Source organism: Phyllobates terribilis, unplaced genomic scaffold, assembly GCF_046119375.1.
Source record: "Phyllobates terribilis strain yellow unplaced genomic scaffold, ASM4611937v1 Scaffold_3__8_contigs__length_932513732, whole genome shotgun sequence".
In the NCBI taxonomy this organism is placed as follows: Eukaryota; Metazoa; Chordata; class Amphibia; order Anura; family Dendrobatidae; genus Phyllobates; species Phyllobates terribilis.
Genome location: NW_027362763.1, coordinates 860,555,580 through 860,568,509, shown reverse-complemented (window position 1 = coordinate 860,568,509; position 12,930 = coordinate 860,555,580). Strand labels below are relative to the sequence as shown.

General features: G+C 42.4%; 1 protein-coding gene across 18 annotated transcripts in view; it reads right to left on the bottom strand.

The window, feature by feature from the left end:
* Positions 1-12,326, bottom strand: part of LOC141257718 (heterogeneous nuclear ribonucleoprotein L-like) — a 78,278-nt gene extending 65,952 nt beyond the window's left edge. For all 18 annotated transcript variants that reach the window (XM_073672595.1, XM_073672597.1, XM_073672600.1 and 15 more), the window contains exons 1-2: positions 11,796-12,326; positions 462-580 (exon numbers count right to left, since the gene is read on the bottom strand). In XM_073672595.1, coding sequence (XP_073528696.1) covers positions 462-580; positions 11,796-12,200 — 524 coding nt within the window. In that variant the 5' untranslated portion in view covers positions 12,201-12,326. The remainder of the gene's footprint in view (positions 1-461; positions 581-11,795) is intronic.
* Between the last annotated feature and the right edge of the window lie 604 nt (positions 12,327-12,930).

The following is a 12,930-nucleotide window of genomic DNA, read 5'->3' as shown; positions in this document are numbered from 1 at the left end:
GTATCACGGGTGCTCGAGTGACGTGCTCGCGTCTCCGCCCCGCATGTTTCGCGGCTGTTAGATAGCCACAAAACACATGCGGCGATTGCCTGCCATACACGTGCAATCCCCGCATTTTTTTGGGGGTGTCTAACAGCCGCAAAACATGTGGGGTGGGGACTTGAGCATGTCACTCAAGCACCTGATGCAAACTCGAATAGCGAGCACTTGTGCTCCACACTAGACATTTTTTAACTTTTGGAAAAAAACAAAAAACAAACAACCCTAGCCCCAAAACACAACCCTAGCCCCAAAACACAACCCTAGCCCCAAAACACAACCCTAGCCCCAAAACACAACCCTAGCCCCAAAACACAACCCTCAAAAAATGCACGACGGGGACTCAAGCACCCTTGATACTCGATCGAGTAGTGGCGAGCACGTTTGCTCATCACTAATAAAATGTATGTAAGCTCACCTACCATATGGTGCCAAATTTGGCGATAGCCTTCACCAGTTCAGCTTCCACCACGGACTCCGTGAGTCCTCGAACATGAACTACTGGAGAGATTGCCATTTTGTGATAGTTTCCTTCTGCATCCTGTAGACAACATGAGAAGTTAGTTAGAGCACCACTTATTTTTCCTAGGTAACAAGTGGTTACATGTCATTAATCACTTGCATGTAACTTTCAGTTCCTGTGCATATGCAGCCTAGATAGGTCTGACAAATAGTATTATTCTATTCAAAGTTCTGGAAAAACGAGAAAACAAAGCTCACCACGCTTTATAGTCCACATATTGCGATTGCAGTCTGTGTGGTGGGTGCCGGTCCTGCTGGTGAAGTTCTGCCAGTAGTCAGAAGAACGAGGAGAAATTTGGCACTATCCATCCAGTGATGTATAAAAAAAAAAAAGATTAAAAAAAATAAATCTAACTTTATTTGGAAAACATAACTTGGAATCCAAATTGCATGTTAAAACCTGATGCGTTTCTGAAGCACACAGGTGCCCCTACTCATACGATATAGGAAAGAATCATGGGTAAGCTATTTTAATAAGTCCAAACCATTCAGGACATGACAACATACTGACATTTGAAAAAAAATAAGGGCTGTGCCGAAAATTTGTTGAATTGAATACACATACCGCAATAGAGAGCAACGGTATAGAAATGGATATACCACACAAGACATGTAAAGAACAGATATCCAGCATTCAAAAGATACAGAACAGATCATTATTTAGAAAAGGTGACAGGTCCTTCCAGAGACGATAATTGGCAGACACAGCTTGCTCTTCGAGAGGCATTCTGGATTTTGAGCCTCAATACATAATTTCCACACGGAATGAATTACAAAAATTATTTGTTTTATATCTATTGAACACTAATTTGTCTATTTTTGATTTTATATTCCATTAAATACAATAATGATCTGCTCTGTGTTTTTGAATGCCGGATATCCATTTGTTATTTATATGTCTTGTGTGGTATATCCGTTTCTATAGCGTTGCCATCCACTGCGATACATGTATTTTCAACTAATTTGCAGCGCACACCTGCACAGTTTTTTTTGCAAATGTCAGTATGTTGTCTCATGTTCTGATTGGTTTGGACTTATTGAATATAGCTTACTCATGATTCATTCCTATATCCTATGACTAAAGGCGCCTGTGTGAGCCAGAAACAAGTCAGCTTTTAATATGCAATTGGATTCAAAATTTTTAGGTTTTCCAAATAAAGTTTGATTTTTTTTTTTTTATTCATCGCTGGATGGATAGTGACGAATTTCTCCTCGTTCTTCTATCCAAAGTTCTGTAGATTACCTGCCCCCCTAGACATCAGGGCTTAATAACCTTCCTAAAACATTACCACTGCGGTTTTAAGGTACGTCTTCTGAAGCGGGAGTTTGTCCAGCATCACGTCACGTTCCCGTGGTCACTTTTTAAGTTAAGCAAAGCTAGATCACTTTCTATAAAACTATAGTGTATTGGGACACCTACAAGGACAATTATGACATCCTGTTCTAAATCCATAGGCATTAGTATAGTCTTCCTGCTGCTAAAGAGCTTCCACTTGTATAGTGTGTATGTGACAATGTTTGCCCATTTATCCAGAACAGCATTTGTGAGGTCAGACACGGATGTTGGACAAGAGGCCTGACTCAAAACCTACAGGTACATCTCACTAAATTAGAATATCATCAAAAAGTTAATTTATTTCAGTTCAATACAAAAAGTGAAGCTCATTACAAACAGAGTGATCTATTTCAAGTGTTTATTTCTGTTAATGTTGATGATTAAAGCTTACAGCCAATGAAAACATTATCTCTGAGTCATTATCTCAGTAAATTAGAATACGTAATAACTTGAAAAATGTTTTTAAAATCCGAAATGTTGGCCTACTGAAATGTATGTTCAGTAAATGCACTCGATACTTGGTCAGGGCTCCTTTTGCATCAATTACTGCATCAATGTGGCGTGGCATGGAGGCGATCAGCCTGTGGCACTGCTGAGGTGTTATGGAAGCCCAGGTTGCTTTGATAGCAGCCTTCAGCTCGTCTGCATTGTTGGGCCTGGTGTCTCATCTTCCTCTTGACAATACCCCATAGATTCTCTATGGGGTTAAGGTCAGGCGAGTTTGCTGCCAATCAAGCACAGTGATACTGTTGTTTGTAAACCAGGTATTGGTACTTTTGGCAGTGTGGACAGGTGCCAAGTCCTGCTGGAGAATGACATTTCCATCTCCAACAAGCTTGTCGGCAGACGGAAGCATGAAGTGCTCTAAAATTCCCTGGTAGACGGCTGCGCTGACTTTGGTCTTGATAAAACACAGTGGACCTCCACCAGCAGATGACATGGCTCCCCAAACCATCACTGATTGTGGACACTTCACACTAGACCTCAAGCAGCTTGGATTGTGGCCTCTCCACTCTTCCTCCAGACTCTGGGACCTTGATTTCCAAATTAAAATTTGAACTCTGGGACCTTATGGAGTGTGTCAATGACACTGGACATCTGTCAAGTCGGCAGTCTTTCCCATGATTGTGGAGCCTACTGAAACAGACTAAGGGACCTATTTAAACGCTTAGGAAGCCTTTGCATGTGTTTTTTGTTAATTATTTTAATTTACTGAGATAATGACTTTTGTGTTTTCATTGGCTGTAAGCCATAATCATCAACATTAACAGAAATAAACACTTGAAATAGATCACTCTGTTTGTAATGACTCTATATAATATATGAGCTTCACTTTTTGCATTGAAGAACTGAAATAAATTAACTTTTTAATGATATTCTAATTTAGTGAGCAGCATCTGTACATTCTAGTTCATCCCAAAGGTGTCAGAAGGGTTCAGGCCAGGTTTCTGTGCAGTCATTCAAGTTCTTCCACACCCAACTCATCTAACCAGGTCTTTATGGACCTTGCTTTGCCAGGGCTGTGGAGTCGGTAGGCCAAACCTCTGACTCCTTAATTTCCCTGACTCCCGACTCCACAGCCCGGCCTCACTACTGAGCGTGTACATAAAGTGCAGTACAGATTCATCTCACTACTGAGCATGTACATAAAGTGCAGCACAGATTCATCTCACTGCCTCACTACTGAGCGTGTGCATAAAGTACAGCACAGATTCATCTCACTGCCTCACTACTGAGCATGTACATAAAGTGCAGCACAGATTCATCTCACTGCCTCACTACTGAGCGTGTACATAAAGTGCAGCACAGATTCATCTCACTGCCTCACTACTGAGTGTGTACATAAAGTGCAGCACAGATTCATCTCACTGCCTCACTACTGAGCGTGTACATAAAGTGCAGCACAGATTCATCTCACTGCCTCACTACTGAGCATGTACATAAAGTGCAGCACAGATTCATCTCACTGCCTCACTACTGAGCATGTACATAAAGTGCAGCACAGATTCATCTCACTGCCTCACTACTGAGCGTGTACATAAAGTGCAGCACAGATTCAGCTCAACTAAAAGCAGAGATCCTTAGATCAGGAACAGAACAGACATTTATAGGACATTTCATAACTTTCCCAAATTCCTATGAAAACATTTACAGCACATCCTGCATTTAACTACTGAATCCAATTTATTATATATTATAGGAGTCGGACTATTTTATATTGACTCCTCAGGCCTGTAAATGTACACATTTCCTTGGCCAACCCCTGAAAAACAACCTCATAGGTTGAAGTTGAATCCTGCATCAAATGTTACAGCTTTCAAAATGTATTTAGATAGGCAACATTCTCCTGGCATTTGCTAAAGCCAGACTTGTACATCAGATGCCAGATGAAGTGTGATCAGTCACGCCACAATACGCTTTTCCACTGCTCCATAATCCAGTAACAGTTTCACATCAATTCCATATGACACTTGGCATTGTGCTTGGTGACGCAAGGCTTGCAAGCAGCTGCTTGGCCTTGGAAACCAATGCCATGAATCCACTGGCGAGGTTTTTTTTTTTTTTTGCAGATGCCAAATGAGGTTTGAAATTTGTAGTTACTAATAAAGCAGAGTGTAAGCCACTTTCATGCAGTACTCAGGAACTTTATGTGGTCTGTCACTTCATGGCTGATGTGCTGACTTGTTATAACAGTACTATTTCAGTATCACAGTCAGTGAACGTATTGGTACAAGCCATTCTTTCACAAATGTTAGCAAAGGCAGACAGCATAGCTGGGGCTGGAGCTTATGCACTAGTGGTAATAAGACTGAGTGAAAAAACTAAAATTAAAGTTATTAAGAGCAATGTCCCAATACTATTGTCCATAGTCTACGTACCTACTGCTGCGACGGAATTCATTTTTGAAGACCCTTAAAATAGTTTTGCTATCTGTTGGTCAGTATTTTGCATTACACTTACCACACCTCAGGTAGGGTACACAGGGTACTGAGATGAAAGCACTTACATGAGGGTTAGTGAGCTACCTGGAAGTGAATAGTAAAAATTTGCCTCCTAGGGTTTCAATTAATTTCAGTGACGGGAACAGAGTTGGAAAAAACTACTGTAAAGGTCAGTTTACACAGACCGACCAGCGCCACGATGACCGCCGAACAGTAAACTTTTTTCAATCAGTGGTCATTTAAATGCTCATTTATCAAGTGACTGGCAGCCTGTTTACATGGCAAGATAATTGTGAAACGAGCATTTGTAACAGCGCTCCTTCACGATTATCATGCAGTGTAAATGCGTCTTAAGGCCTCATTCAGACGTCCATGATTTTTCTGGTAGATAAAAACAGGGTTTTGGATCAGTATGTCATCAATTTGTCAGTTTTACAAACAGTAATTTTCACTGATAGAAAAAAATAAAATGCAAAGCTTCTCCGATTCATTACAGTGTTAGTCATGTACTGCACACTGACGCCATCTGTGCTGACAGTGATTTCCATTGACTTGTATGGGTGATTTTAATCTATGACGCAAAGAAAAAAAAACTGACGTGTCGCAGTGACCACTAAGTCTGCAATAAAATGATAAAAAAAACAGACATGTTAACAGCCCCATAGACTATAATGGACAGGTTTTATCTACAGTGGGAAAAATAAGTATTTGATACACTGACAGTTTTGCAAGTTTTCCCCATCTACAAAGAATGGAGGGGTCTGTAATTTTTATCGTAGGTACACTTCACCTGTGAGAGACAGAATCTAAAGAGAAAAGCCAGAAAATCACATTGTATGATTTTTACATAATTAGTTTGCATTTAATTGCATGAAAAAAGTATTTGATCACCTACCAACCAACAAGAATTTGGACCCTCACAGACCTGTTAGTTTTTTGTTTTTTTTAAGAAGCCCTCCTACTCTGCACTCACTACCTGTATTAATTGCACCTGTTTTAAGTTGTTATCTGAATAAAAGACAACTGTCCACACACTCAATCAATTACACTCCAACCTCTCCACCATGGCCAAGACCAAAGAGCTGTCTAAGGAGGCCAAGAACAAAATTGTAGACCTGCACAAGGCTGGCATGGGCTACAAGACAGTAGGCTAGCAGCTTGGAGAGAAGGCAATAACTGTTGGCACCATTATTAAACAATGGAAGAAACACAAGATGACTGTCAATTTTCCTCGGTCTGGGGCTCCATGTACGTTCTCACCTCGTGGGGTAAGGGTGATTCTGAAAAAGGTCAGGAATCAGCCCAGAACTACATGGGAGGACCTGTTCAATGACCTGAAGACAGCTGGTACCAGTCTCAAACATTACAGTTAGTAGCACACTACGCCATCATGGATTAAAAACCTGCAGGGCATGCAAAGTCACACTGCTCACACCGACATGTCCAGGCCTTTTTGAAGTTCGCCAATGACCATCAGGATGATCCAGAGGAGGCATGGGAGAAGGTCATGTAGTCAGATAGAACTTTTTGGTATTGTCCATATAACAGAGGCGGTTGATCCAGCACTTCCAAAATATATAATTCCATAAGAAATCCACAGAAACATGGAAAAGTGTGGTTGGTTAACGAACACATCGAATGTATCTCCCTTGGGACTATTTCCTCAGAGGACACATTTTTCCATACGTTTCTGTGGATTTCTTATGGAATTATATATTTTTTATGGATTAAATTTTCTGAATAAAAATATACGTTTTATTGGAAGTGCTGGATCAACCGCCTCTGTTATATGGACTATTCCCTTTGGAACTTGGATCCGTGCACACCTGCATTTGTGAATAGGTGAGCTGATTGCTTATCATTTTTCTTAACTTTTTGGTATTAACTCCACTCTGCGTGTTTGGAGGAAGGAGAAGGATGAGTACAACCACAAGAACATAGTCCCAACCATGAAGCATGGTGGAGGAAATAAAACATTATTTAGAGGTGCTTTTCTGCAAAGGGGACAGGACAACTGCACTGTATTGAAGGGAGGATGGATGGGGTCATGTATCGTGAGATTTTTTATCAACAACCTCCTTCTCTCAGTAAGAGCATTGAAGATGGGTCGTCGTTGGGTCTTCCAGCATGACAATGACCTAAAAAGCACACAGCCAGGGCAACTAAGGAGTGGCTCCATAAGAAGCATTTCAAGGTCCTGGAGTGGCCTAGCCAGTATCCAGACCTGAACCCAATAGAGAATCTTTGGATGGAGCCTAAACTCAATGTTGCCCTACGACAGCCCCAAAACCTAAAAGATCTGGAGAAGATCTGTATGGAGGAGTGGGCCAAAATCCCAGCTGCAGTGTGTGCAAACTTGGTCAAGAACTACAGGAAAAGTCTGACCTCTGCAATTGCAAAGAAAGGTGTCTGTACCAAATATTACGTTCTGTTTTTCTACTGTATCAAATACTTATTTCATGCAATAATATGCATACAATGTGATTTTCTGCTTTTTCTTTTTAGATTCTGCCTCTCACAGTTGAAGTGTACCAACAATAAAAATTCTCTCCATTCTTTGTAGGTGGGAAAACTTACAAAAATCGGCAGTGTATCAAATACAGTGGGGAAAATAAATTCAGGGCTGTGGAGTCGGAATAAAATGGAGCGCTTCCTAAAAATATATAATAAATTGGGTACAGTAGTACAATGCAGGATGTGCTGTAAGTGTTTTCATAAGAATTTGGGAAAGTTATGAAATGTCCTATAAATGTCTGTTCTATTCCTGATTTAAGCTTTTAGTTGAGCTGAATCTGTGCTGCACTTTATGTACACGCTCAGTAGTGAGGCAGTGAGATGAATCTGTGCTGCACTTTATGTACACGCTCAGTAGTGAGGCAGTGAGATGAATCTGTGCTGCACTTTATGTACACGCTCAGTAGTGAGGCAGCGAGATGAATCTGTGCTGCACTTTATGTACACGCTCAGTAGTGAGGCAGTGAGATGAATCTGTGCTGCACTTTATGTACACGCTCAGTAGTGAGGCAGTGAGATGAATCTGTGCTGCACTTTATGTACATGCTCAGTAGTGAGATGAATCTGTACTGCACTTTATGTACACGCTCAGTAGTGAGGCAGTGAGATGAATCTGTGCTGCACTTTATGTACATGCTCAGTAGTGAGATGAATCTGTGCTGCACTTTGTACACGCTCAGTAGTGAGGCAGTGAGATGAATCTGTGCTGCACTTTATGTACACGCTCAGTAGTGAGGCAGTGAGATGAATCTGTGCTGCACTTTATGTACACGCTCAGTAGTGAGGCAGTGAGATGAATCTGTGCTGCACTTTATGTACACGCTCAGTAGTGAGATGAATCTGTACTGCACTTTATGTACACGCTCAGTAGTGAGGCAGTGAGATGAATCTGTGCTGCACTTTATGTACACGCTCAGTAGTGAGATGAATCTGTGCTGCACTTTATGTACACGCTCAGTAGTGAGGCAGTGAGATGAATCTGTGCTGCACTTTATGTACACGCTCAGTAGTGAGATGAATCTGTGCTGCACTTTATGTACACGCTCAGTAGTGAGGCAGGGCTGTGGAGTCGGGAAAATTGAGGAGTGTGAGTCGGTGGTTTGGCTTACTGACCCCACAGCCCTGAATCTATACAGTGCTCAGCATAAATGAGTACAACCCCTTTGAAAAGCAAGAAGTTAATCAACATCTCACTGGACACTGGAACAATTTTGAAAATGTGGACAAGAAAACGTTTCATAGAACATTTTATTAATCCATAACATGAAAGTAATGTTAAAGGGGTTGTCCGGGACTTTAACATTGATGGACTATCCTATCTTAATTGATAGCTCACTGTCTAGGCCTGTTTGACATCAGAAGCCAGGCAAGGAAATCAGACAGTGAGCTAATAAACTAAACAGGATGCTGCAGGGAAACAACCTCAAGAGGCTTTGGCAACTTAAAAGGGCATTCCCATTTCAAAGATCCTATCCCAATATGTAGTAGGTGCAATAATAATAATATTAGCAAATGCTTCCAATTAGAAATGTAGTGTAGTTTTTCTGATTCGCAATGTCTCTTTCCTCATGTTCAGGCATTGCAGGACCTTAAATATCCATTGTTGTGACCACAAATATCCATTGTTATGACCACCAGCAACTAGCTAGCTGTCACTATACCAGTGGTCGTAACCATGGATACCCAAGGTCCTGTAATGCCTGCACATGAGGAAAGAGACACAGCGAATCAGAAAAACTATACTACATTTCTAATTGGAGGTGTCTGCTAATATTATTACACCTATTACATACTGGGATAGGATCTTGGAAATGGGAATACCCCTTTAAGGGCTCTGTCATGTTCAGAAAACTTTAAATGGCACGCTGATATGAATTAAATCACTAAATTTGAGGATGCAGCAACAGAGAAGATATAAAGATGTCAATACATTTACGTTTTAAAGACCTTCACGCCCATATATGAGGTTTGTTGGTTGTGTGTAGTGAGGATGTTGGATCTTACTGAGTTTCCCTTTAAACAGACTTTCTCCCACTGAGTCTGGACTTTACTGGTATTGTAATTTACTGATAATGACAAAGCTAAATAGGTCACATTCAAAGATCAAGATGCCACAATGGCATCTATGTCTTTGTGTTATAGTTGCGTTCCTGTACACACGCGGCTACTTGTCTCCCACAAGCAAGTGGGTCACGCTGACATTGAGCAAAGATAGCGTACAGTATTCATAGCTGTAATTTCTCCTTAAGCAGTATTAATAATACACACGTCATGTTCTCTGTATTCGTCGTGGACCTGGGAGAGCGCAACTTGTGTATTTCAAATATAAGCATTTAGATTTAGCTTTAAAAGGATATCCACAGTTTACAGTAAATTTTCTGAATAAGCTGTTGTGTGTGTACATGATGAACAACATTTGTGGCCATTATATAACATCAAACCTACATTTTTTTTTTTACTAGTTTTCCCCTCTGCAGGCCCCATTTCAGTTTTCTCTGAGCTGATGGGTGGTCTCCAGAGGCCATGATGTCTCCCATATTCAGAAAAGAGTGCTCAGATTGAAACACTCACCTAATGAGCTAACTTTTCTTACAAGGGTGGTCCGAAGGCAAAGCATTTTTCTAAATTTAATCCCATAATCGAAGCTATTTTCTAATATACTTACTTTAAAAAATTCCCTACCGTTCCCTAACTACACTAACTACTTCATTTTTCCCCCAGAGCCCTGTGCGATGTCCAGTCTGCTGTCAGCTTATTACTATTCAGCTAAGCAGTGTCACTATTCCCTGCAGAGGCCAGTGGGCGGCCTTAGTACTCCTGCACACCAGGTATAGTGACAACGCTCTGCTGGAGGCTTATTACTATACGGTCCAATTTTCATGGACCGTCAGATTGGAGTTTTTTTGTTTTTTAATTTCTCCACGTGCAAGAAAATCAGATGACGCTCGTATCTCAGAGTCTGATCAGAATAATTAGTCCGATTTTCTAAAAAAAAAAAAAACATGTCTGAATGAGGCCTTACTCAATGAAAATGAGCTCAGATAGCGATGTCGGCTGCAAGCAAAGTGAATTGTGCGCTCTCCTGTGTGCTGACGCGATTGCAGGGGAGACCTGATGAATGACAGATCGGATCAGAAGCATAGTCACGTCGCTGGTCCAAACAGTGCTCTCCCAGTCTGCTTTAGAGACAGGTTTGCCTCTGCAACATGGGAGAAGCGGCACTGTGGCTGATTGGATCCACTGATCTGACCAACTTCAGAGCGGCACCTTCAAACTTTGAATTGTACAGCCAGCTAGGGGCGCTTCGCCCTTACCTAGGAGACATGCCACTCAGACTGCCAGGTGGCCAGTAGCCAATGAGCTGTGTACTATAAAATAAAAAATTCATTTGTTCTTGAGAACGGAGAGGATTTTTAATAAGAAGTAAAATTACAAAGTTACTTCTTCCAATTTTAACCAAGAGACCTCGAGACAACTTCTCTAAGCAGCGTTGTAAAGAAGAGTGAGCTAAAAATCCTCCAGAAGCTTGTGCAGGACTGAACGGCACACAGAAAACGATTAATTCAAGTTATTACTGCTTCAGGTGGTAATATAGGTTATTTATTGATTGGGTGTACTTACTTTTTCATATACTGCATCTGCTTTCTACCCTAGTCTTTGTTAAATAATGATAGGATGTAATATGTCATGTGCTGATCATCTGAGGATGCATTTACTTAACTTTAAGTCAGACTAAAAATCATTTTTTTCCCAGTGTCTTATTGACTGCAGCACTGACATTACCTCAACAGTGATGCAGCCAAGAACGGAGCTCAGCAGCTCTGTCTGTACAGACAGCACTCGTTACTCCATGATTGGCTGCAGCGCTGTCGATCTGACATTAGAGCTGCAAACAATAAACACGGGGAGCAGCAGCAGAGACTCAGTGCTGGACCCAGGTAGTGTGAATAAAGCACTTTGTCTTAATAAAAATAAACTGCGCCAATGGACAACTGAAAAACCCAAGTCCAAACAACCACATGTTCTCCGTCCGAGAAAAAGGGTCCGATTATGCCTATCACACTGTTCAGACTCGGCTCCGTTGTTCTTGGATGTGGAGAATATATATTTTTAAAAAAGTTTATCCATTCAGTCTGTCCGAAAAAACTGAAATACAATCAGATGTCATCTGAGTGCAGCCCGATGTTTTCCACAGACATGAATGAGCGAGTGCCATCCAATTATCGGAGGCAAATCATGCATGCTGTGATATTTTTCCTCAGAGCACAGTGGCTGGTGAAGCTGCGACAAGTGCCCGGGCCAGCGCCCGCTAATGGGTACAGAGGAGGCCAGCGCCCGCTAATGGGTACAGAGGAGGCCAGTGCCCCCTTTCTCTGAACCCATAGCTGCCACATTCATATGTGGGCAATGTAATCCTGTTATGTGTCACATGGATACATTACCCCGGTGTCGGCCGAGTCCGGGGCACTGCTCTCCCCGGTAGCACATGCCTGTGCTTGCTCCCCGTCCTCCAGGCTGCTCTTCAGCTTCTTAGGCTGACTCTCCGTTTGCTGGGAGGATGATGATGACTTTTCTTCGGCCCCTTTGTCCCGCGTACTGCTCTCCCCGGTAGGACATGCTTCTGCTTGCTCCCCGTCTTCCGGGCCGCTCTTCGGCTTATCGGGCTCACTCTCGGTTTGCTCGGTTGATGACTTATCTTCAGCCTCTTTGTCCCGCGCACTGCTCTCCCCGGTAGTCTCTCCTTTCTCTCCGGTAGGACATGCCTCTCCTTTCTCTCCGTCCTCCAGGTTGCTCTTCATCAACTTATCGGGCTGACTGTCGGTTTGCTCGGAGGATGATGACGACATATCTTCGGCCTCTTTGTCCCGCGCTCACGGTAACGAGTATGGGGGTCTAATGAGGTCTCGTGACCGGAGAGGAAAGGGAGGAGCTAATTCTGTAGGCAGCGCCGGAAAAACCGGAAGAGATTGTTGCTAAGTAACAGTGTACCGGAAATAGTCAGTGGGAGCCCGGGGTGTGAGGGGAGGAATAGTCATTCTGTGAAAAGCCCCCGGTGTGACGTCATTACACCAGCACCACATACGGGTTATTCCCCTCATTGCTGTGATATATCCACAGGATGTGCCTGATAGGCTGTGTGCCCACGATGCTTTTTTTAAGCGTTTCCGCAGCAGCAATTCCTGCCATGTTCCCCAATGATAATCTGCATGTGCTGCGGAAATTTCCGCTGCGGATTATCATTGTGGAAAAATCCGCAGCACTGCCAATTATTTTGCGGCATCGCGGCAATTTTGCTGCCATTGACTTGCATTGAATAGCTTAATATCCGCATCACTACATGTGCACATGCGGATATTAAGCGATTTAATGTGCGGATGGTACCTGGGTCTGGAGAAGAGGAGACTCTCATCCAGACCCGGGTACCATAGTACCTGTAAAAAAAAGAATTAAAAATAAAAAAATACCTTATACTCACCTTCTGATGGCCCCCGGTCTCCATAGCGATCTGTTCTGGCTCCCCGGTGGCTCGCGATGCTCTAAGGCTATGTGCCCACGATGCAGATTTTTTCTGCATCT